The sequence below is a fragment of the Lithobates pipiens genome, unplaced genomic scaffold (assembly GCF_037356315.1).
Source record: "Lithobates pipiens isolate NorthernLeopardFrog02 unplaced genomic scaffold, aLitPip1_a1.2 Scaffold_27, whole genome shotgun sequence".
In the NCBI taxonomy this organism is placed as follows: domain Eukaryota; kingdom Metazoa; phylum Chordata; class Amphibia; order Anura; family Ranidae; genus Lithobates; species Lithobates pipiens.
The window spans coordinates 192,084,272-192,109,663 of record NW_027507788.1 but is presented as its reverse complement, the minus strand read 5'-3'; the positions used below and the strand labels follow the sequence as shown (position 1 = coordinate 192,109,663).

General features: G+C 43.5%; 1 protein-coding gene across 1 annotated transcript in view; it reads left to right on the top strand.

Annotated features, from left to right (window-relative positions):
- Window positions 1-25,392, top strand: part of NOC2L (NOC2 like nucleolar associated transcriptional repressor) — a 224,624-nt gene that overhangs the window by 73,024 nt on the left and 126,208 nt on the right. Inside the window, exon 11 of the mRNA XM_077458080.1 lies at window positions 13,644-13,783. Within this exon, the coding sequence (XP_077314206.1) occupies window positions 13,644-13,783 (140 nt within the window). The remainder of the gene's footprint in view (window positions 1-13,643; window positions 13,784-25,392) is intronic.

The following is a 25,392-nucleotide window of genomic DNA, read 5'->3' as shown; positions in this document are numbered from 1 at the left end:
AGGACGACTCTAAACATACAGCCAGAGCTACATTTGAATGGTTTAGATCAAAGCATATTCATGCATTAGAATGGCCTAGTCAAAGTCCAGACCTAAATCCAATTGAGAATCTGTGTCAACACTTGAAAATTGCTGTTCACAGATGCTCTAAGTCCAATCTGACAGAGCTTGAGCTATTTTGAAGAGAAGAATGGACTAAAATGTCACTCTCCAGATGTGCAAAGCTGGTGGAGACATCCCCAAACAGACTTGCAGCTGTAATTGCAGCTAAAGGTGATTCTACAAAGTATTGACAACAAATGCACGCTGCACTTTTCAGATATATATTTAACAATTTTGAAAACCTGTTATTTTCCTTCTAGTTCACAATTATGTGCCACTTTGTGTTGGTCTTCCACTTTAAATCCCAATAAAATACATTTACATTTTTTTTGTAACGTGACAAAATGTGGAAGATTTCAAAGGGTATGAATAATTTTTCAAGACACTTTATTCATATCACATCATATTCAGACATTAAAATGTGTTTTACACCATATATACATCTATCACTTACTATATATATAGTATAGAGATGGCCACTCCAGAACCTTCACTTTATTCTGCTGTAACCAATGACAGGTCGACTTGGCCTTGTGTTTTGGATTATTGTCCTGTTGGAATGTCCAAGTACGTCCCATGCACAGCTTCCTGGCTGATTAATGCAAATGTTCCTCCCGTATTTTTTGATAGCATGCTGCATTCATCTTGCCATCAATTTTGGCCAAATTTCCTGTGCCTTTGTAGTTCATACATCCCCAAAACCTCAGCAATCCACCTCCGTGTTTCACAGTAGGAATTGTGTACCTTTCCACATAGGCATTGTTGACTCCTCTCCAAATGTAGCATTTATGGTTGTTGCCAAAAAGCTAAATTTTGGTCTCATTACTCCAAATGACTTTGTGCCAAAAGGTTTGAGGCTTGTTTCTTTGCTGTTTGGCATATTGTAAGCGGCATACTTTGTGACATTTGCGTAGTAATGTTTTTTTCTTCTGGCGACTTGATCATGCAGCCCACATTCTTCAAGTGCCTCCTTGGTTGTGCATCTTGAAACAGCCACACTACATGTTTTCAAAGAGTCCTGTATTTCATCTGCAGTTATTTGTGGGGGTTTCTTTGCATCCCGAACAATTTTCCTGGCAGTTGTGGCTGAAATTTTAGTTGTTCTACCTGACCGTGGTTTGGTGTCAACAGAACCCCTCATTTTTCACTTCTTGATTTGAGTTTGAGCACTGCTGATTGGCATTCTCAATTCCTTGGATATATTTTTATATCCCTTTCCTGTTTTTTTTTTTTTTTTTTTTTTTTTTACAATTCAACTACCTTTTCCCGCAGATCCTTTGACAAATCTTTTGCTTTCCCTATGACTCAGAATCCAGAAACCTCAGTGCAGCACTAGATGAAAGATGTGAGGGTCTGTCAGGAGTCCAGAAACTCATTTTATGCACACACACTGATTACAAGCAAACAGATCACAGGTGAGGATGGTTACCTTTAAGGCTGGGTTCACACCGCTGCGGCAGCGAGAGCCGGATGTGATTCGCACCGCACTGCAGTGCAAATCACATCCGATCTCTGTGCGATGCGAGTTCAGCCATACAGAGAGTATGGCTGAATTCGCATCGCACCCGCCGCAAACTCGCATGGGACACTTTTTTTGGTCCGCAGCAGAATCGGATCGCATGGGTGTTAACACCATGCGATCCGATTCCTGTCCGAGTTTGCAGATCGCACTGCGATATGATCTGGGGGTGTCATTAACATTTCACTGACACTCCCAGCAGTCCGCATAGGGCAGTGTGAACTGCCGGCGGGAGTCATGCGATGCGGGAAAACGCCGCGGATTCGCGGCGTTCCCGCATCGCTTCAGTGTGAACCCAGCCTAATAGCCATTCAAACCCCTTCGTGTGCATGTTATCAGGCCAAAATCACTAGGGTATGTAAACTTTTGATAAGAGTCATTTGGGTAGTTTAATTGTCATTATGATTTAAAAAGAAAAACACATGAGTGGAAAGAATTTTTTTTATGTTTATCATACATATTCTCTGAAATATGGCCAAGAAATCATGAATTCTGCCAGGATACGTTAACTTATGAGCACAACTGCATTTAGTGCTGTATATCCTTGTCCGTTTTTTTTTTTTCCTGCCCCCCATTTTTTTAAATTGGTTTACACATGGCACATTTGTCTCTGTTTAGTGATGTTGCTTGTCAGGGCCATCTTTAATATTCATTGGACCCTGGGCAAAAATTTTCTTGCCCCCCCAATGTAATTTCAGTCTCCACCTGCTCTGAGACATACAATAAATAGCAGCTAGACTTAAAATCAGTTTACTGTATCAGATCAGGCAGCAATTGCGATTGGTTGCCAGAGGTTACAGAATATCATTACTGCTTACTGACTGGTTGCTAGAGGTTACAGCACACATTACGGCTCACTGATTAGTTGCTAGAGGTTACAGCAAATGATTTCTGCTTAATTGGTTGCTAGAGATTACTGTACAGTATTACTGCTCACTGATTGGTTTCTAGAAGTTACAGCACATCATCTCCTCACTGCAGGGGGGGCACGAGCTACATATGAATGCCGCCTTTATTTACATATCAATACCGCCGACCCCAGCTATTTACTTATGAATGCCGCCGCTATTTACATATGAATGCCGGTATTTACATGTAAACACAGATCTGCAGGTGAGTCATCTGTACACAACAATAGGGCAGAGCTGGGCAGCATTAGTAGCAGCACTTCACACTGAGATATCGGGACACAGCACAGGACTAATGCTTCAAAGGACAAGGGAATTTATACTGGGATAGTTGTAAAGTATGAGGCAGCTGCTTTGGGCCCCACAACAATGACAGGGCCCAGGGCAGCTGCCCCTTTTGCCCTGCCTTAAAGACGGCCTTGTTGCTTGTGCTATCCAGCCACAGCATGCAGAGGAGGAGGTAGACTGGATTACTAAACCCACTTTATCCTTCTCATCCTCTGACCCAAACTGACACTGGTGCGCAGTCCACCACAGCTGCCAGAGCGGCTTATTCTGCCTCCTTGTGTGCAGCTACTCCTGCCATAGCCCCAGCATCATGCATGGATGAGTAAACTGAATTATTTGAACACTGTCTTCTTGAGGATGCATTGACCTTAATTCTGATGTTGGTTCTGAGGTAGTGAGGCCGCGTACACACGGGCGGACTGTTCGCCCAACCTTGTCCGCTGAACAGTGTTTGGGCGGACAGTCCGCCCGTGTGTGGGCTTTCAGCGGACAGTTTCAGCGGACAGTTGGACGGACAAAGTCTTTCGGAAATTCCGAAAAACTGTCCGCTGAAACTGTGTTTGAGCGAACAGTCTGCCCGTGTGTGGGCCTGTCCGCTGTACTTTCGAAATGAGCGGACTGTTCCCGCTCGGAAAGTCCGCCCATTTCGAGCGCGTGTACAGGTAGGCGGGGCCCGCGAAAGAGACGTCGCGGGCTCCGCCGCCTGGAATGGGCTTAAAGGGGAACCCCAACGCCGAAAAAAATCGGCGTGGGGGTTCCCCCAAAGTCCACACCAGACCCTTGTCCGAGCACGCTACCCGGCCGGCCAGGAAAGGGGGGCGAGCGAGCGCGCCCCCCCTCCTGAGCCGTACCAGGCCGCGTGCCCTCAACATGGGGGGGTGCCTTGGGGAAGGGGGGGCCGCGCGGCCCCCCCACCCCAAAGCACCTTGTCCCCATGTTGATGAGGACAAGGGCCTCTTCCCGACAACCCTGGCCGTTGGTTGTCGGGGTCTGCGGGCGGGGGGCTTATCGGAATCCGAGAGCCCCCTTTAAGAAGGGGGCCCCCGGATACCGGCCCCCCACCCTATGTGAATGAGTATGGGGTACAATGTACCCCTACCCATTCACCTGTGAAATAAAGTACAAAAAAAAACACAACACAGGGGAAAAAATATTTTATTGCACAGCTCCGGGGGTCTTCCGTCTTCGGGGGTCTTCTCGCCGGACTCCTCCGCTATGTGTGTGTAGCTCTTTTACTAGCGGAGGAGTCCGGCTTTCTTCCTCCCCGCCGCCGGCCTCTTCTCCCGACTTCGGGGGTCTTGTCCCCCTCTTCGGTTCTTCTGCCGGGCCACCGCGCCTTCTTGTAGCTCTTTTACAGGCGGTGGCCCGGTCTTCTGTCGCCGCTGCCTTCCGTTCTTCTGTCGCCGCCTTCGGTTCTTCTGCCGGGCCACCGCGCCTTCTTGTAGCTCTTTTACAGGCGGTGGCCCGGTCTTCTGTCGCCGCTGTCGCTGTCGCCGCCTTCCGTTCTTGTTCTTCTTCTTGTTCTTCTTCTCCAGGCGATGTTGACACGTCGCTCCCTCCGGCCGGAATGCCAGGGACACGCTCCGCTGCCACTTATATAGTGACAATGGGGCGGTGTCACATGGTATATGTCACATGGGTTGGTCACATGGGTTGATGTCACATGGGGACTATGACATCGTAAGGGGGCGGGGCCACCATGTGACCAACCCATGTGACATATACCATGTGACACCGCCCCATTGTCACTATATAAGTGGCAGCGGAGCGTGTCCCTGGCATTCCGGCCGGAGGGAGCGACGTGTCAACATCGCCTGGAGAAGAAGAAGAAGAACAAGAAGAAGAACAAGAACGGAAGGCGGCGACAGCGACAGCGGCGACAGAAGACCGGGCCACCGCCTGTAAAAGAGCTACAAGAAGGCGCGGTGGCTCGGCAGAAGAACCGAAGGCGGCGACAGAAGAACGGAAGGCAGCGGCGACAGAAGACCGGGCCACCGCCTGTAAAAGAGCTACAAGAAGGCGCGGTGGCCCGGCAGAAGAACCGAAGAGGGGGACAAGACCCCCGAAGTCGGGAGAAGAGGCCGGCGGCGGGGAGGAAGAAAGCCGGACTCCTCCGCTAGTAAAAGAGCTACACACACATAGCGGAGGAGTCCGGCGAGAAGACCCCCGAAGACGGAAGACCCCCGGAGCTGTGCAATAAAATATTTTTTCCCCTGTGTTGTGTTTTTTTTTGTACTTTATTTCACAGGTGAATGGGTAGGGGTACATTGTACCCCATACTCATTCACATAGGGTGGGGGGCCGGTATCCGGGGGCCCCCTTCTAAAAGGGGGCTCCCGGATTCCGATAAGCCCCCCGCCCGCAGACCCCGACAACCAACGGCCAGGGTTGTCGGGAAGAGGCCCTTGTCCTCATCAACATGGGGACAAGGTGCTTTGGGGTGGGGGGGCCGCGCGGCCCCCCCTTCCCCAAGGCACCCCCCCATGTTGAGGGCACGCGGCCTGGTACGGCTCAGGAGGGGGGGGCGCGCTCGCTCGCCCCCCTTTCCTGGCCGGCCGGGTAGCGTGCTCGGACAAGGGTCTGGTGTGGACTTTGGGGGAACCCCCACGCCGATTTTTTTCGGCGTTGGGGTTCCCCTTTAAGCCCATTCCAGGCGGCGGAGCCCGCGACGTCTCCTTCGCGGGCCCCGCCTACCTGTACACGCGCTCGAAATGGGCGGATTTGCCTCCGCCTTACGTGGGCGAGTCCGTTCATTTCAAAAGTTGAGCGGACTGTTTGGCAAACAGTTCGTTGAAACAGTCCGCTCGTGTGTGGGCAAGTCCGCTCATGCAAATTTTGAGCGGACTGTTTGCCGAAACTGTTTGACGAACAAGGTTGGGCAAACAGTCCGCGCGTGTGTACGCGGCCTAAAGGAGTAACATAAGCCTACATAGAGGGGAGAACACCAACAAAAAAAACACAAAATGGCAGTCATGTCCCCCCAGCCGCAGCATGTTTTCAAGTTGGCTCCAGTGATGAGGATGGAGGGAATGATGATGATGTCACTGACTTTATCTAAAACAAAATAGCTAATCTTGGCCTGAGCGTACTATAATTTGGCTTATTCACATACGGCTTGCTCACTGTGGTGCAAAAATGTTATATTTCCATCCAAAGTCTGCCAAAGAGACACCAGAATTTATCCAAAAAAAATCTCTAATCTTGTTCTGAGTGCAGTTAATTGCGGCCTCATCATACAGACTGGCTCCCCAACCCATTGTTTACCAAAGAGGAAGGCTTGCAGGGAAAATCAATTTAAAGGCACTATATTTAACCACTTGCCGCCCAGCTGCCGTCATCCTACTGTGGCAGGTTGGCATGATCCCGCGAGCCGTCGTAGCTATACATCGGCTCCTTTACACGGGATAGCAGGCACGCGTCTGCTGCACTGTGGGGTTGCTGATGCTCGTGGCCAGCGGTCGCGATGACCGCCGTCCACGAGTGATCACGGGTCACGAGAGGCAGAACAGGGATTAGGGGGTGTAAACGCACAAATCCCTGTTCTGTGAGGAGTGGCAGATCATGAGTTCCTAATAGCTAGGAACCACAATCTGTCATCTCCTATAGTCAGTGCCCTCCCCCCACAGTTAGAACACACACTAGGGAGCACAAATAACCCCCTGGTTGCCCCCTAGTGATATCCTGTTCCTTGCCAGTGACATTTATACATTAATAGGTGCATTTTTATAGCACTGACCGCTGTATAATTGTGTCAGTCATCCCAAAAATGTGTCAAAAGTGTCTGATCTGTCTGCCATAATGTCGCAGTCCTGATAAAAATCTCAAATCACTGGCATTACTTAAAAAAAATAAAAAAAAATAAATGCCATAAATCTATCCCCTATTTTGTAGACGCTATAACTTCTGCATTTATTACCAAAAATATGTAGAAGAATACATATCGGCCTAAACTGAGGAAAAAATTTGCATTAAAAAAAAAAAAAAAAATTAAGGATATTTATTGTAGCAAAAAGTACAAAATATTGTGTTTTTTTATTTTTTATTTTTTTTTCAAAATTGATGCTTTTTTTGTTAATAGAGCAAATAACAAAAACCGCAGAGATGATCAAATACCACCAAAAGAAAGCTCTATTTGTGGGAAATTGTCGTATCACAAAAAATGGCCTGGTCATTGAGCAGCCAAATCTTCCGTAGCTGAAGTGGTTAATAGAATTGTTTTATTTTTATTGTTTCACTTTAACCACTTCGCGCCCGTTCTATAGCCAAAAGACGGCTACAGAGCGGACGCTATCTGCCGGGAGGGCGTCCCTGGACGTCCTCCTAATTACTTTGACACAGCCAATCACAGATCGTGCTAATTGGCAAATCACAACGCCCATTTAGTACTCGATCTGCCTGTCCAATGAGAGGTGATCTCAAATGTAAACATATGAGATCATCTCTCATCGCCGGCTCCCCTCCTCACACAGACAGCGTGTGAGGAGGGAGAGATGAACGGCTGCAGCATCAGTGAGAACACACACACACACACACACACACACACACACACACACACACACACGCCCACCTGTCCCCTGTGCCACCTATCAGTGCCATCTGTCCCCAGTGCCACCTATCAGTGCCATCTGTCCCCAGTGCCACCTATCAGTGCCATCTGTTCCCAGTGCCACCTATCAGTGCCATCTGTTCCCAGTGCCACCTGTTTGTGCCACCTGTCCCCAGTGCCATCTATCAATGCCACGTGTCCCCAGTGCCACGTGTCCCCAGTGCCACCTGTCAGTGTCCCCAGTGCCAACTGTCAGTGTCCCCAGTGCCACCTGTCAGTGTCCCCAGTGCCACCTGTCAGTGTCACCAGTGCCACCTGTCAGTGTGACGTGTCATCAGTGTCAGGTGTCATCAGTGCCCTGTATTAGGGCCATCTGTCATCAGTGCCACATCAGTGTCACGTGTCATCAGTGCCACGTATTAGGGCCGTCTGTCATCAGTGTCATGTGCCACGTATTGGTTCCATCTGCCATCAGTGCCACGTCAGTGTCGTGTCATTGTCCTGGTGCTCCAGGGCCTTCAAAAGTGTAATAGGTAGTCAACAAGTTAGATGTGTAATTTATGCTCCTAGAACACGTGACGGTGCTCCCTGCATGTTGGGCCCCTCTAAGTGTCCAGGCTGTGAAAAAGTCCCACACATGTGGTATCGTAATACTCAGGAGGAGTAGCAGAATGTATTTTGAGGAATTATTTGTGGTATACACATGCCATGTGAGAGAAATAACCTATTACAATGACAATTTTGTGGGAAAAAAAATAAAAAAACAAAAAAATCTTCATCTTGCAAAGAATTGTGGGAAAAAATGACAACACCAAAAACCTCACTATGCCTCTTACTAAATACCTTGGAATGTCTACTTTCCAAAAAGGGGTCATTTGGGGGTTATTTGGACTTTCCTGGCTGGTTCAGGTCACAAGAAATGAGATAGGCCACCAGTACATCTGATGTGATCAATTTTGTATGATTCGCACCACACCTTGTAGACTCTCTTACTTTCACAAAGACCAAATAATATCCACTAATTTGAGTTATTTTTACCAAAGATATGTAGCAGTATAAATTGTGGCCAAAATTTAGGAAGAAAAATTAATAATTTGTATAATTTTATCACAGAAACAAAGAATAATGCGTTTTTCGGTCTTTTTTCATAGCGCAAAAAATAAAAACCCCAGAGGTGATCAAATACCACCGAAAGAAAGCTTTATTTGTGGGGAAAAAAAGGACAAAAAATGTATTTGGGTACAGTGTTGCATGACTGAGTAATTGTCATTCAAAGTGTGAGAGCACCCGAAAGCTGAAAATTGGTCTGGGCAGGAGGGGTGTATAAGTGCCCAGTAGGCAAGTGGTTAAGTGTCATTAAAATAACTGCTCTTTAAAAACAATCTTTTTTTAAATGTTTTTTATTTTATTTTGCATTGGTGCCCGTTTCCCGGGCAGTGTCCTGACCCCCCCCCCCCCCCCCCCCCCCATACCCTTTTTATGGCCAATAACTTGCATATAAGCCTTTAAAATGGGGGACTTTTGATTTTTCAAATCCGGGTCCTATAGACTTTAGTAGGGTTCACCGTTTGGGCCCGTACTTTTGCAATGTTTGAGAGTTCAGGCGCGACCTGGGGGGGTTTGGTGTTTGACCCATCTCTAGTGATCCATACCCGTCTTATGTTTTAGTGTGTACAGGAGCCTCTGTACAGAGAGCTTTCTGTTCATTCACTGTCCAGTGCAGCTGAGGCTGCAAAGAAAGACTTTGTATTTATATATAATAATCTCACAAAAGTTAGTACACCCCTCACATTTTTATAAATCTTTTATTCTATCTTTTCATGTGACAACACTGAAGAAATGACACTTTGCTACAATGTAAAGTAGTGAGTGTACAACTTGTTTAACAGTGTAAATTTGCTGTCCCCTCAAAATAACTCAACAGCCAATAATGTCTAAACCGCTGGCAACAGCCCTAAGTGAAACAGTCCAAATTGGCCCAAAGTGTCAATATTTTGTGTGGCCACCATTATACCTGCACTGCCTTAACCCTCTTTGGCATGGAGTTCACCAGAGCTGCTTCACAGGTTGCCACTGGAGTCCTTTCACTCCTCCATGAGGACATCGCAGATCTGGTGGATGTTAGGGACCTTGCGCTCCTCCACCTTCCATTTGAGGATGCCCCACAGATGCTTTAAGGTCTGGAGACATTCTTGACCAGGCCATCATCTTTACCCTATGCTTCTATAACAAGGCAGTGGTCATCATGTGGGAATACTGTCCTGTGGCCCAGTCACCGAAGGGAGGGGGATGATGCTCTGCTTCAGTATGTCGCAGTACATGTTGGCATTCATGTTTCCCTCAATGAACTGTAGCTCCCTAGGGCCAGCAGTACTCATGCAGCCCCAGACCAGGACACTCCCAACACCATGCTTGACTAGGCAAGACACACTTGTCTTTGTACTCCTCACCTTGTTGACACCGCACACGCTTGACATCATCAACTAAATACGTTTATCTTGGTCTCCTCAGCAAACTTTTCTCGCTTTCTATTGCATCATCTTTAGAAGAGGCTTCCTTTTGGGACTACAGCCATGCTGACCAATTTGATGCAGTGTGCGGTGTATGGTCTGAGCACTAACAGGCTGATTGTTGTTATATCTGTTTGAGTACAGAAAAAATGCAGCTTTAGTATTACCAAGGACAGCTACAACATGCATGCGGTGCTTTGACAATACAAATTATCAACCAGGCCGTCACTTTGATAGTTACGTAGTTTTACATTTAAGTATTGCTTGACTTGAGTCTCTGGAGCTTATGTTTGTTTTTTTATGGCTTGTTTATCTGTACAATTTTCTGTCTGTGATGTGGCTTTAAAGAGTCTCTATTGTCTTTCCACTCTTGTGGATCATAAGTTTGGAACAAACCCCAACATACTTACCTTGATTTCTACTGCTTTTATTCTTTAGGCGTGAGATTTTGTTTTCTCCTCTTTTCTATTCCTTTGTCTCCTCTTGTTTACTTCTCAGAACATTTTTCTATTAACCTTAACTTGATTCTTATTAGCTAAAAAAACAAAACAATATCTTCTGTATAGCATGCAATATCACAGTGTAGCTCTTATGTATGATTGTACATTTCCTAAAATATGGCTATTGTGTGGTGAGTCCATTTTTTTTTTTTTGTAAAGTGTTCTAAGATTATATTATATAGCCTGATTTGTTCCCACCAGCTGTACAACATGTGCAACATATACTGTAATGACTGTACTGCAATATGTACAAATTATTTAGAAAACATACATATTGATCCTGCCAGAAATCCTGGAATTTCCTGTGCTTTCTGCCTATGCTGAATGCTATGGGAGTGGTGACAGTGCTCCTCCTTCATGGATGCAGTACAGTGAGTGGATGTTGTCACTATAGCAGATGAAGTGCGTTTGTAACAAGATCGGTGGCTGAATATTACGAAAAAGCCTGAACAAACAAAACCAGTGCAACCATAAATTTGAATGACTGGTGTTCTGTGATTTTAAACAAGAAGAGAACCACTAGGTTGGACTTTGGACGCAGATTCGACCACAACATTTGTATAAAAGATTCATAATTTGTACGTTAAAATTATAAAAAAAAGTTTACATGGACAAAGATGCAAAATTAAATTTAAAAACATGTTTTCACATAAGGCCAACACTGGCCAGGTACTTGCAAACTCTTGTGAGTCTTATATAATCATAGGTAAGTGAGCCCCTGTGCGTCAAAGCGTTTCGCTGATTTGCTTCCTCAGGAGACACAAAGAGGGAATACAAGAAAAACGTGCCTCACTATATAGATAAAAAAAAAATACAATAAATCACATTACAATTTATGTTACATGTGAAGAATATATATATATATTATAAATAAATTGTACATAATATACCCAAATTTCCTCTATTCACCTTGCCTGGATATGAATGTGCATGCATACATTAAGTCCCTGGGTGGGCATCGGAGCAACAGGATTTGCCGAGCACTATAACCACGTCAGATAGGGTCAAGAAATAACAGAATAAGAAGAGGTGACCAAAAGGAATCATGAAATAGAGAGAGGTAGCCACCTCCAAAAATAAGAATGAGCTAATATCTGGCAATACTCAAAGTGAAAAGTCCAAACTATGTCCCTATACAGCACATGTATTTGTAGTAAAAGAATGTATATTGGAGTAAGAAAATAGCCAATGTAGGCCCTAATTGAGATATATGTGTATATACTATAATATATATATGTGTGTGTGTCTATCTAATTTATATATATATATATATATATATATATATATATATATATAATTCCGATGCGGGTAAGTAGTTTAGACGACTAATATTTAATGACATTAAATGTCTCCTCTAATATAGCAGGGGAAGCTCACTTGATATCAAGAGAGAATGTATTTGAAAGCCCCCATTGGTTATAGTGGAAAATATCCAGTTATGGCTTACCACTCGATGCAGCTGTATGATGACCCAGATGCGACGTATATACACCCTATATATATACCCGAGCGCCAGAAAAGCCGCAGACGAACTCTGCCACTGCCTTGGGGGAGTACCCGGCATGTGAACTCAGCTACTTGCTTGGCGTGTACGCCGCCATATGACGTCACTGACCACGATGGTCGGCCATGATGTTATATCTCATGCTGAGGGCATCTGAAAATTGATCCGAGTGGTCAGCATAAGGCCCGGCACGCACCTATGCAGTTTGCTTTTGATCTGTTTCTGATGTGCTTTTTGCTGTGCTTTTTTTTTTATTTATGCGCACGTGATTTTACTGCAATTTGCGTTTTTGCATTTTTTTTTTGGGCAGATTAAAAAACACGAATTACTTCAAAAACGCATTACATGCTTTTCTGCAGCTTATCTATTGAAGTATATTGAACCAAAGAAGCACCATTTTGCATTTAAAAGTCCCTGACCCTTTCCAAATACGCAGCGGCTGAAAAAAGCACAGATGAGAACGTGTCCCATAGGAAACCATGTAAATGATCTGTGGTGCGTTTCTGCAAAAAGCACCAATAAACAATATAGATGTGAACCAGGTCTAAGACGTTTAGTAACATAATGGGGTTAAAAAGACTAAAATGAGCCCTTTATAGTAAAAAAAAAAAAAAAAAAAAAAAAAGCAGATAATCACTACTTTAAGGTGTTCATTTTTTTTACTGTAGAACTGTGAAAGTAATATTTACAGTAGTGATTATTTGCTCTTTTTGTACTATAAAGGGTTCATTTTAGTTGTTTTTTTTTTACCCCCATTATGTTACTGCCCGATTAATCGATTATGGAAATAGTAATTGATTAATTTCATAATCGATTAGTTGTCGATTAATTGATTAGTTGTTTCAGCCCACACACACACACACACACACACACATATAATGTGTGTGTGTGTGTATATATATATATATATATATGTATATATATGTATATATATATGTGTGTGTGTGTGCTGTATAGTAACATCTTTTGAGCTTTTCGCTTTCAGTATTGCCAGATATTAGCTCATTCTTTATTGGAGATGGTTACCTCTTCTATTGTCATGATTCTTTTTGGTCCCCTCTTTTTCTTTTTCTGTAGTTTCTTGACTATACCTGATGACATGGTTTTAGTGCTTGCCACTGCCTGTTGCTCTGGTGCCCGCCCAGGGAGTCTACAGATGTATATTCATATGCAGGCAAGGCGAATAGATGTAAATTGGGTATATTAATGGTGATATGTATTTTAATATATAGATTTTCCTCACATGTAACAACATATACAATATAGTGTGATTTTTATTGTATTTTTCTATTTATACAGCCAGCCCTGTTTTTCTTGCATCTCCGCTTTGTGTGTCCTGAGGAAGTGAATCAGCGAAACGTGTTATTGCACAGGGGCTCATTTACCTATGGTTCTATAACTCACAAGAGTTTTCAAGTGCCTGATCACTGTTGGCCTTATGTTAATGATAATAATTTAATGTAATTTCGTGTTTTTTTGTCCATGTAAACTTTTTATATTTTTAATGTACAAATAAATTCTGAATCTTTTATACAAATATTGTGGTCCAATCTGCCTCCAGTCCGACCTAGTGGTTCTCTTTTTGTTTGAAATTTCAAGTTGTGGATGTGGCAGGGGAATGATCCTAATTTCTATAAATTGTTCTGTAATATATGGCCTTTTTTTCTCTTTGGTTTGAACTTACTTTAAGCCCTTCTACTGTACAGTTTTTGAGAGATGCTTTGGCTGGTGCACTTTTAAATTTTTTTATGTTTTTCTTCTTTAAGGGGGCTCACCAGTCAGTGTATAATTGGCAGTATATTCACTGCTTGTATCTCTGGTGTCGAGTGTTGAGCACAATTCACCCCAGTGAGGTTCTGCAGCCTCTCATCTATCCTCTTGTTCAAGTTATTACTGGCTGTATCAGGTAAGCTTGTTTTTTTTTATTTGGAATCATTTAAAGAAACTATTTAAACAGAACTGTTTTTTTTTTTTGTGTTTTTTTTTATTGGTATTTATTCTTAATGCCTGAAACCCCCAAAGACTGAGCCTCCTAACAGATGTTAGCCACTTCGGCCTCAGAAAAATGTAATCCCTTCCTGACCAGAGCACTTTTTGCAATTTGGCACTGCGTTGCTTTAACAGACAATTGCGCGATCGTGCGACTTTGCACCCAAACAAAATCAACGTCCTTTTTTTTCCCAACAAATAGTTTTCTTTTGGTGGTTTTAATTTTTTGCGCTATAAACAAAGAAAAGAGCGACAATTTTGAATAAAAAAAATAAATTAGTCTAGCGACTCCATAAAGCGGCCACACTGCCTCTGGTATGCGGGCGGCCAGCATTCCGCCACTTTTGGGGGGGGGGGGGGGGGGGCTGCTACTGCTGCTCCTAATTTTGACTGTCCTATCATTCTGGAACACAAACCTTCCTCACAGTGCTATGTTATCTGCTGCACCATTGACATGGTTATATCTTCTTAGTCCTCTCCATAAAATTTTTTATTTTTTTTTAATTAATTTTGGATAGAATAAGGGAGGGTTATAACCCCTGTCTATTTTTATCATCCCTATCCCATTACAGAGATTTCCCTTCACTTCCTGCCCCACAGCCAAACAGAAAGTGAGAGGAAATCTATGCAAATTCAGGGAATCTATTGCCCCCCCCCCCCCCCCCGACCCTCCAGAACTAGTGTCCCCACTCGAAAATTTCAGGGCGAGTCTTAAACAGCAAGGGGTGTGGCCCGTATTGCGGAACGCTCATAAACCACGTTACTCGCAATCCAGGCTTATTAGTGTATATATAAAATAATATGCAAAGTGGTTGGAGGGAAGCTTCAGAATGGCAAAGATGTTTTTATTAAAAATTGTGTGAGCAGACTACAGTTCCACTTGAATCGTTTCCCACCCGCCAGCCGTCTTATGGTGTCCTTGACTTTGAGCGGTGATAACTGAATGATGCCTGCAGCTACAGGCATCATTCAGATATCGTCTTTTAAAGCTGGCGATTCCCTACACCATAAGAATGATCAGAGCCGGCTGTTCAGCCACTTGATTGTTCTTACAGGCGCCCCCCCCCCACGCCCTCCAGTGCTTCTTCCAACTCATCCCTGCCATCGGTGAGTTGGAGACAAGATCCTCCGGCCCCAGGATGCCGACCATAAAGATTTCCAGCAAACCAGATGGTCCCCGGAGTCTCTCTGATCATTCACAGGCCGGGTGCGATGTTGTGACGTCACGCCTGGCCTCTGCATTCAAACCAATGGCACCGCCTCGGCTGGGAAGCCAAGATAATTTTTTTATTTATTTTATTTCAGGCTTCCCAGCCTAGAGGTGAGATGTTGGGTCTTATTGACCCCCAGATCTCGCTGTAAAGAGGACCTGTCATGCTTATTCCTATTACAAGGGATGTTTACATTCCTTGTAATAGGAATAAAAGTGATAAAGTAAAAAAAAAAAGTGTCAAACTAGAAAAATAAAAGGTACATTTTTTTTAAAGCACCCTGTCCCCGTGTGCTCACACGCTGAAGCGAACACATACATAAGTCACGCCCACATATGTAAACTGTGTTCAAATCACATATGTATCACAGCAAACCTTAGAGAGAGCAATAATTCTAACCCTAGACCTCTTCTGTAACAAAAAAAATGTAAATTGTCGCCTATGGAGATTTTTAAGTACCAATGTTTGGCAGCATTCCATGAGTGTGTGCAATTTTGAAGCGTGATATGTTGGGTATCTATTTACTCGGTGTAACTTCATCTTTCATATTATGCAAAAATTTGGCTAACTTTACCGTTATAGTTATTTTTTTCTTTAAAAATTAAATTGTTTTTTTTTGCCCCAAAAAAACACGTTTGAAAAATTGCTGTGCAAATACCATGCGCGATAGAAAGTTGCAATGACTGCCATTTTATTCTCTAGGGTCTCTGCTTAAAAAACTAAAAAAAAAAAAAAAAAACATATATAATGTTTGATGGTTCAATGTAATTTTCTTGCTAAAAAAGATAATTTTTACATGTAGGAAAGGAATGTCAGAATTGACCTGGTAGGCAAGTGGTTAAATACGCTTGATTGTCATGAGCATTGGAGCTCTCCCTGGTATCTAGAGCTGCAACTAACGATTAATTTGTCTGTCGACTAATCTATCGATTATTTCTTCGATTAGTCAACGACTGTCCGATTATTTTTTTTATTTTTATTTTTTTATGAATCTAGTGTTTTTTTTTTTTTGATTAGCGAATTAATCCTTTGGATAACCTTGAGAGTATTGTATTGGCGGGCAGTGTATTGGCCGGCAGTGTATTGTACTGCATTGGCTGGCAGAGTATTGTATTGGCTGGCAGAGTATTGCATTGGCTGGCAGAGTATAGTATTGCAGAGTATTGCATTGGCTGGCAGAGTATTGTATTGCAGAGTATTGCATTGGCTGGCAGAGTATAGTATTGCAGAGTATTGCATTGGCTGGCAGAGTATAGTATTGCAGAGTATTGCATTGGCTGGCAGAGTATTGTATTGCAGAGTATTGCATTGGCTGGCAGAGTATTGTATTGCAGAGTATTGCATTGGCTGGCAGAGTATAGTATTGCATTGGCTGGCAGAGTATAGTATTGCATTGGCTGGCAGAGTATAGTATTGCAGAGTATTGCATTGGCTGGAAGAGTATAGTATTGCAGAGTATTGCATTGGCTGGCAGAGTATAGTATTGCAGAGTATTGCATTGGCTGGCAGAGTATTGCATTGGCTGGCAGAGTATAGTATTGCAGAGTATTGCATTGGCTGGCAGAGTATAGTATTGCAGAGTATAGTATTGCAGAGTATAGTATTGCAGAGTATAGTATTGCAGAGTATAGTATTGCAGAGTATAGTATTGCAGAGTATAGTATTGCAGAGTATAGTATTGCAGAGTATAGTATTGCAGAGTATAGTATTGCAGAGTATAGGCGGGCGGGCAGGCAGAGTATTGGCAGGGTATGGAGGGATGTCTGCATCCATCCGACCTCTCCCCTCCACTGCACAGATCAGTACAGAGAGGGGAGAGAGAAACGGTTTGTTTACAAGTGATCGCTCCATCGGAGCGATCACATTGTAAACGCCTGGGTGTAGAAAGATGGCCGCCGCTTCGGAGCTAGGCCGAAGCCGCGGCCTCTCCTAAGGCCGAGACTGCGGAGCGCTCCGCGGATCGCGGCATGTGCGCACGGATCGGTGACGATCCGTTGCACCCCTAGGGACGGCAACACGGAGGGGGAGAAGAGAGGGGGACGGCAGCACGGAGGGGGAGAAGAGGTGGGCGGCGGCAAGGAGGGGAGCGGTAGATGCTAAGCACTGCCCCCACTGTGACGCATCGACGCCCCGGAACGCACGTCGACGTATTTTCTTAGTCGACGCATCGTGGCAGCTCTACTGGTATCCTGATGTGAATAGCCATCCCTGGCCAACACTTTAAGCCTGAAACACCCCCTAGACTGAAAAGCTGGGAGTCCATTCCATCCGGTGGGTGGGGACACGGGAGGGAGTGCGGCGCACTTGGAGCTTGGAGCACAATCGCCACTTTATGAGTTGGAGCACATCATTCACCAATATATGGACATTCACTTACCTATGAATTGTTTTCACTTTATTTTTTTGATGCATCATTTGCACTACTGGGGGCGATGCAATTTATTCATTTCATTTGTCGAGTGTAAAGCACTTTGTGTACAGCAGCTGCAACTTTCATATTTTTATTTGATTTAACAGTCATATTTTTTGTTACTTCTAGCATGAGTATATGTACAGGCATACCCCACTGATTTTGCACTTTAAAGCTTTAGTAAATAAACCCCATTGTGTACTTAAAAGTGGGTTATGCCTGTATTAAGAATATATTCCTTTCACAAGTGGTTAAATATACTTTTACACACAAACCTAATACAGTACTACGTTGATGAGATTTATGATTGGGCAGCACAGTGGTGTAGTGGTTAGCATTCTCACCTAGCAGTTAAAAAGGGTCACTGGTTCGAATCCCAACCACGACACTACCTGCCTGGAGTTTGCATGTTCTCCCTGTGCCTGTGTGGGTTTCCTCTGGGTACTCCGGTTTCCTCCCACACTCCAAAGACATGCAGGTAGGCTAATTGACTTCTGTCCAAAATTGGCCCTAGTATAGGAATGGGGACCTTGGATTGTGGCTCCTTAAGGGTAGGGACCGATGTGAGTGTGCGATGTACAGGGATAGGGACAATTGTAGACGCTCACTCAGGTTGAACTGGATGGACTGGTGTCTTTATTCAACCTTACTGACTATGTAATTATGATCTGCTTTACTAGCAGTTCATGAAGGAGAGAATCTTTATGAGCAGCGCTGTGTTACAGGAGGTTTACTTACACCTGTTTCAACAACAAGTTCGAACAAGTAAAAGCAAGAAATGCTTTAAACAATGAAGTCTTCGGAGGTTTCTAGCAAATCAGTCATTTGAAAATTCAGCTTCTCTCACACTATTTGTTCTCTGTTACACTGCCGAGGATATCTGTGAAATTACACTCATATCAATTTATAATTTTATATACTTGGATAACATTCATCACATCTCATGCTAATTGATTTGAGCGTGCTGTAATTATATTATTAAAAAAGCTAATGAATGTATTGTCATTATACAGTACATTGCATGTGACACAGATTTCATCATTTGCTCTAACAGATCAAAACTATAACACAGGCAGACAATTAAATGTGCTTTTATCTAGAATATCTATTGTAATAAATTCATTTGGAAAGCAGAAAGATGCAAGGAATTTACTCTCAGGCTTCCAAATTGCTTGCAGTAGTGCTTTTGTCGTGCCACTGAGATCTACATTGTAATTTTTTTTTTCTGGCTGCACTTTAGACTGAAAGGCTAATATACTGCACACTTGCTCCAGAGCTTAGTAAATGAGGTAAAGCTTCACTTTTGCAAAGAATACCCAATCCCATGCAAGGAAAAATAAAAACTGCATTTTTGCTTGCACATGATTGGACGATAGAAATCAGCAGAGCCTCCCTTCAGAGCTAGAGCAACTGCACTTGCAGTGCATTTCCAAGTGCACAGTATATTTGCCTTTAGTAAATCAACCTCAATATTTGGTGTCATTTTTTTTTGACAGTTGCCTTTTGCATTAAAAACATTGCTGTGGTTCCTAAGCATTTAAAGTACTCGTGAGGTTTAGGACTCGTGCACACAGGATGTTTTTAAAAAAAGGCAAGCGTTTAGCTGCCTCTTTACATTAGCATTATTGCGCATTTTCACATGTTTTTTGGCATTTGGCAAATGTTTTTTCATTATAAAACACTCCTAAAAACTTCAAACGCAGCTAAACGTGGCTTGATGTGTTTTTTTTTTTTTTTTTTTGTTTGTTTTTTTTTTTTTTACAGCTCCCTGTTACTGCTGGATGCATAGGCTGTCATTTTTTTTCTACTGACTCTAAACGTTTATGCTTCAAACGCCTCTGACAGTTTGTTTGCATGGACACATAGGCTAACATGGAGGGGCTTTTAGAGTTGGAGGTAGTTAAAACAACAAAACCAAGCACAAAAAAAAAAAAAAGTCAAACGCCTCTAAAATCATGTGTGCATGAGCCCTTAGATTCCTAGGTCAGTGTTAGCAGTGTCAGTATGCAAACTCTTATGAGCAATTTGCAGCTTAAATTTTGCGTTATGGTTTAATGCTATATAAACCTTTTATTTAGTACACTACTTCAATAAAGACCTCTGATCCTAATTAGATGGTAATACAGAAAGGTAATACTGTAATTGTATATTACAATTACGGTATGAAACAGAGGCTTACTGCTATCAGGCTGAAAGCTTTTTTTTTATTGTCAATTAAACCTCCATCCTGAATGTGTTTTTTTTGTTATACCGGACATGTAATCTGTTACTGTTCCTTGGCATACAGCATCATACAGGAGACTTAAAGTGGATGTAAACCTTCACATATAACCAGTGAACAGCCTCGGATGATACAGATATTAAACAAATCTCCCTACATAAGTTTAATGTTAAGTTTTATTTAAATGTATATCTGATGTCTACAGCTTTTATATATGGTTTAGAAAGTGCACATCGTGTTAGAATGTTCACTTCCTCATTCTGCAGTGTGTGAGAAGTCTTGCATTACACTGGGAGACAGCTGATAGGAGAAAAGGCGCACACCCCCTAAAGATGGGCAGAGACTTTCAGAGCTGTCCTTTCGTTAAAGTGGAAATAAACCTATTAAATTAACAGTTTCAAAAAACAGTTACATTCCCGGCATGCCAGAAATGTAACTGTCACATTGGCTGTGCTCTCAACCAAACGGTTAAACCATCCAATGGTTGGTGTCATAGTTGATCACATGTGCAGCAACATGGCAGTTGAAGATTAAACAGAGGCCAAGACTGCAGCTTCCTTGGCTGAAAATGATAGGAGGGTTTACTTCCACTTTGAGCAGCTTTCTGCTAATCTATAGCACCCACCCTGGCACACATTTCAGGCTGGTTTTATCATATGTGTTGGAGAACTTGTCGGAAGTTATCATGCTCATATCAGAAGAATGGGGCAGGAGAAAGCCAGGGGCATGGTGCTTTGGAGAGAGATAACAAAACACTGCAGATATGTGCCCAGCTCAAATTTCGTGAATCGGGTTTACATCCACTTTAAAGTGGTAGTAAACTCTGGGCTACCACTTGTACCTACAGGTAAGCCTATAATAAGCCCTTATTCTTGTATCTTTGCCCAATTGTTTGCCTGTTAGGCAGCCCTTATTATTATTATGCTGAAGACAGAAATTCACCGCTCCAGGTTGATCCACCAACAGGCTACTGACTCTCCACATAGGTGGGGGTTCCAGGTGCAGGCTGATTGCACAAACCAAATATACAGAAAACAAACAAAACTCTGGATAGCCGCACTCCGGATTGAGTAAAAAGTAGAAAAGCCTTTAATTCTTCAAGTAAAAACACTCCATATTACACCAAACATCACAGCAAAGGGAAACAAAAATTTAGAACAAGATTACTGACGCGTTTCACGCTAAAACCAGCGCTTACTCATAGCTTATTATTATGCTGAACCAGCCAAATTTCAATCCATGTATGGAAGGACAATTCCATATCACTTGTTTCTTTGGGAAGAACCTTGTGCTTTCCTTCTCAAGAATGCATTCTGCAAAACTTCATCTTATGAATCTACATGTTAAACTGACACTTATATCAGCCGCTAGTGAATTATTAAAAGAAAACACTTCAAAAAGTGTATAAACACGTTCGGCTCCCAGCAGAGCACTGGTGGTCTTTGTTAACAGCAAGTGAGGGGACATCTCTGCAGATGGTACAGACTGCAGTAAAAAGAACAGACAATCTTGGGCTCCTTTCACACCTGCCGACCATTCAGATCTGCCTGTCAGTTTTTTTAGGCGGATCTGAATGGGAGCTCCATGTACCTCTATGGAGCGTCTGATGTCAGCGGAGACATGTCCTCTGACATCCGATCAGCCCTGTTTCAATCCTCTCCGCTAAAACCAGAGGGATGCAAACCCTATTTTTCATCCGTCTGGGGGATCGGATAGGATGAAAACGGACAGGCGGTCAGAGCGGGGCTCAGACAGGTCCGTCCCTGCACAGTGCAGAGGCGGACTTGTCGTCTGCCGGCTCAGCCGGAATCAACGGAGCGATCCCCACTGAGCTATTTACAGGCTCAATGCGGACAGCCCCATGTGAAAGGGGCCTAACGCTTTCAAAATGTGTTTTTAACCACTTGTCGCCTGCCATATAGCAAAAGGACGGTGGCAAAGTGGTTTTAATACCCTGACCGGACGTCATATGACGTGATCAGAATATTAAGCCGCGGCACGTCCCCGCGGCGATCGTTGCGGTGTGTCAGTCTGACACCCCGCAACTACGATATTGGTAAAGAGTCTCTGACGGAGACTCTTTACCATGTGATTGGACACGGCTGATCACAGTGTAAATAGGAAGAGCCGGTGATCGGCTTTTTCTCACTCGCTCCTCTGACAGGGGGAGGTCTGTGCTGATTGATTATCAGCGCAGCCCCCCCCCCCCCCCCCCACACTGGACCACCAGGGATGCCCAGCACCAGGTATGCCACCCTAGACCACCAGGGATGCCAGTCAGTGCCCACAATGGATGCCAATCAGTGCCCACAATGGGCATCACTGCTTGGCATGCATTGTTTGGCACTGATTGGCATCCATCAGTACAGTATAATACAATACAATGCCGCTTATCAGTGCCCATCCGTGCTCATCTGTGCCACCTATCCATTCCACCAATCCATGCCAGATCAGTGCCAATTTGTGCCACCTATCAGTGCCCATCCGTGTCGCCACCTATCAGTGCCACATATCAGGGCCCATCAATGCCTGCCACCTCATCGGTGCCTATCAGTGCCGAATTATCAGTGCCCATCAGTGAAGGAGAAAATGTACTTATTTACAAAGTTTTGAAACTGAAACAAAAAACTTTTTTTTTAACATTTTCGGTATTTTTTTATTTGTTTAGCAAAAAATAAAAACCGCAGAGGTGATCAAATACCACCAAAAGAAAGCTATATTTGTGGGAAAAAAATGATAAAAATTTCATTTGGGTACAGTGTAGCATGACCACGCAATTGTCATTCAAAGTGCGACAGCGCTGAAAGCTCAAAATTGGTCTGGGCAGGAAGGTGTTTAAGTGCCCGGTATTGAAGTGGTTAAACGGGTCTTAGTGGAGTTTCACCTATAATGAAAACTTTTTTTTTTTCATTTTAGGAGAGTAAAGGGAGGGTTATAACCCCTGTCTAACTTTTTTTTTCCCCCCGCCATCTGTGTCCCATTGCAGAGATTTCCCTTCATTGCCTGTCCCATAGTCAAACAGGAAGTGACAGGAAATCCCTGCAAATTAAGGGAATTCCTTGATGGTCACAGGAACTAGTGGCCCCATTGAAAGATCTCCCCTCTATTACTTTTCTGGGAATAACCCAAAATTTGGGATTTTCTTTTACTTCCCATGCAATGATAATGGAACAGAACAAATAGAGAGGGCAAATCTCCTTAACTGGTGCACAGATAGCCACAAAAACTGACAAGCGTTCCAATCCCTCTGCTCTCTATCCAAAACACAAAATGTTTTGGTTTATAATTTAAGCTCCTGGGAAATAATGTGTTTTTATGCCAGAAGGTGGCAGCATTGCTCTGGTCTTAATCTCTCTGGTATTTCCCAGTATATGGCAAGCAATTTTTTGGGAAGGTTGAATCTTTTAAAATACCAACCAAATACAAACTTTCTTGCTTTTGGCACAACGTTTAAACTTTCCAAACATAATTCATTCTCCACATTTATGTGGTTATACTACAGTCCGTTTTGCTGTGGTAGATTATGGGACTATAGGTTTATGTAACTAATTCCAATTTAATTCCCATTTAATACCTAAATATTCTTATAAATGTTCAGATCTTTTTAAATATGCAACTTTCATTAAATTATCTGGAGATCCTACCATGAAAGTCTTTGTTTAGGCGCTTCCTATTGTAAGGCGTCGGCCTTCTCCTAATTATGCTTCTGCACGATCACCCTTTCACATTTGCTCCTCATGGAGTCTACAGTTGATCATGCCAATGCACCTTGAACTGGCATTTGCCCACCTTTTGTCAGTATCAGGACAATGGGTCTAGCTGGTGCAGGAGGAATGCATGTGAACAGGGAGTTACTTAACCACTTCAGCCCCGGACCATTTTGCTGGCCAAAGACCAGACCACTTTTTGCAATTCTTGTCGCTTTAACTGACAATTGCGCGGTCGTGCGACGTGGCTCCCAAACAAAATTGACGTCCCTTTTTCCCCACAAATAGAGCTTTCTTTTGGTGGTATTTGATCACCCCTGCGTTTTTTATTTTTTGCGCTATAAACAAAAATAGAGCGACAATTTTGAAAAAAAAAACGTATTATTTTTTACTTTTTGTTATAGTAAATATCCCCCAAAAATATATATAAAAATTTATTTCCCCTCAGTTTAGGCCGATACGTATTCTTCTACGTATTTTTGGTTTAAAAAGCCGCAATAAGCGATTATTGATTGGTTTGTGCAAAAGTTATAGCGTTTACAAAATAGGGGATAGTTTTATGGCATTTTTATTAATAATTTTTTTTTTTTTTACTAGTAATGGCGGCAATCAGAGATTTTTATTGCGACTGCGACATTATGGCGGACACATCGGACATTTTTGACACATTTTTGGGACCATTGTCATTTATACAGCAATCAGTGCTATACAAATGCATTGATTCCTGTGTAAATGACACTGGCAGTGAAGGGGTTAACCAGTGGGTGGCAGTGTTGTTAGGGGTGTGTTACTAACTGGGGGGGGGGCTGGGCTTTCATTTAGTGAACACTGATCTCTGCTCCAATCACATGGAGCAGAGATCAGCGTCACTTGTTGCTAGGCAGAACGGGGAGATGCTGTTTACAACGGCATCTCTCTGTTCAGCCACCCCGTGAGACGATCGCGGGTATGCCCGCGGCGATAGAGTCCGCGGGACCTGCGACCGGACTCACGGGGGTCCTGACCAGCACACAAGCGCGGCGCGCTCGCGATGGCAGGGCGGCATTAAAGATTGGACGTACCTGTACGCCAAGATGCCTGCCCGTGCCATTCTGCCAACGTACATCGGCGTGCGCCGGTCGGGAACTGGTCAAAAAGGCTGGAGGAGATCAGCCGCATGGAGATGCAAGAGAACGAATGAAAAGGTGCAAACACAATTTTGTGACTTGAAAGACTTGCCAATTGTTTGTTGCACAGTAGTTAAACATACAAAAAAAATCATCCAGTCGGGTTCTCTATCTTTTAAAGCGTTACTAAACCCAGGGCCCTGCATTCACTATATCTGGTCTCCCACAGTATACTGAATATGGAAATGCAATTATTTTAGTAAATATAAATGGCTGATTACATGCACTCTCCCAAGGAAAAAAAAAAAAAAAACTCTATCAATACACCCCAAACTGAGCATGTGCAGCCTGACTCCAGTAACTGTCTTATCCGGACATGTTTTGGGGGCAAGAAGGGGAGGATCAGAGAAGATGAGATAAAACAACCTTTTTACACAATGCAGAGCATTAACCTCAAGCATGCTTTACTGTATATACAGACTGATTTTACTGTTCTGAATTTAGTAACACTTTAACCACATCCCGCTTGGTCTATAGCAGAATGACGGCCTGGCGGGGATCAGTAATCCTGACTGGGTGTCATATGACATCCAGCAGGATAAGCCCTTCATGCTAACCCCTGAGGGCACGTGGTGTGCCGCTTGGACACACCGCATCTCTGATCTTGTTAAAGAGCCTATGACGTAGGCTCTTTACCATGTGATCAGCTGTATCCAATCACAGCTTGTCACATCGCAAACAGGAGATGCCGTTTATCATCTTTTCCTCTATTTGCTCTGACAAGGAGCGGGTAGAGGAGAGCTGTTCAGTGGCTCTCCTGACAAGGGGTCTGCTCTTATAATCAATCCATTGATTATCAGTGCAGACCCAC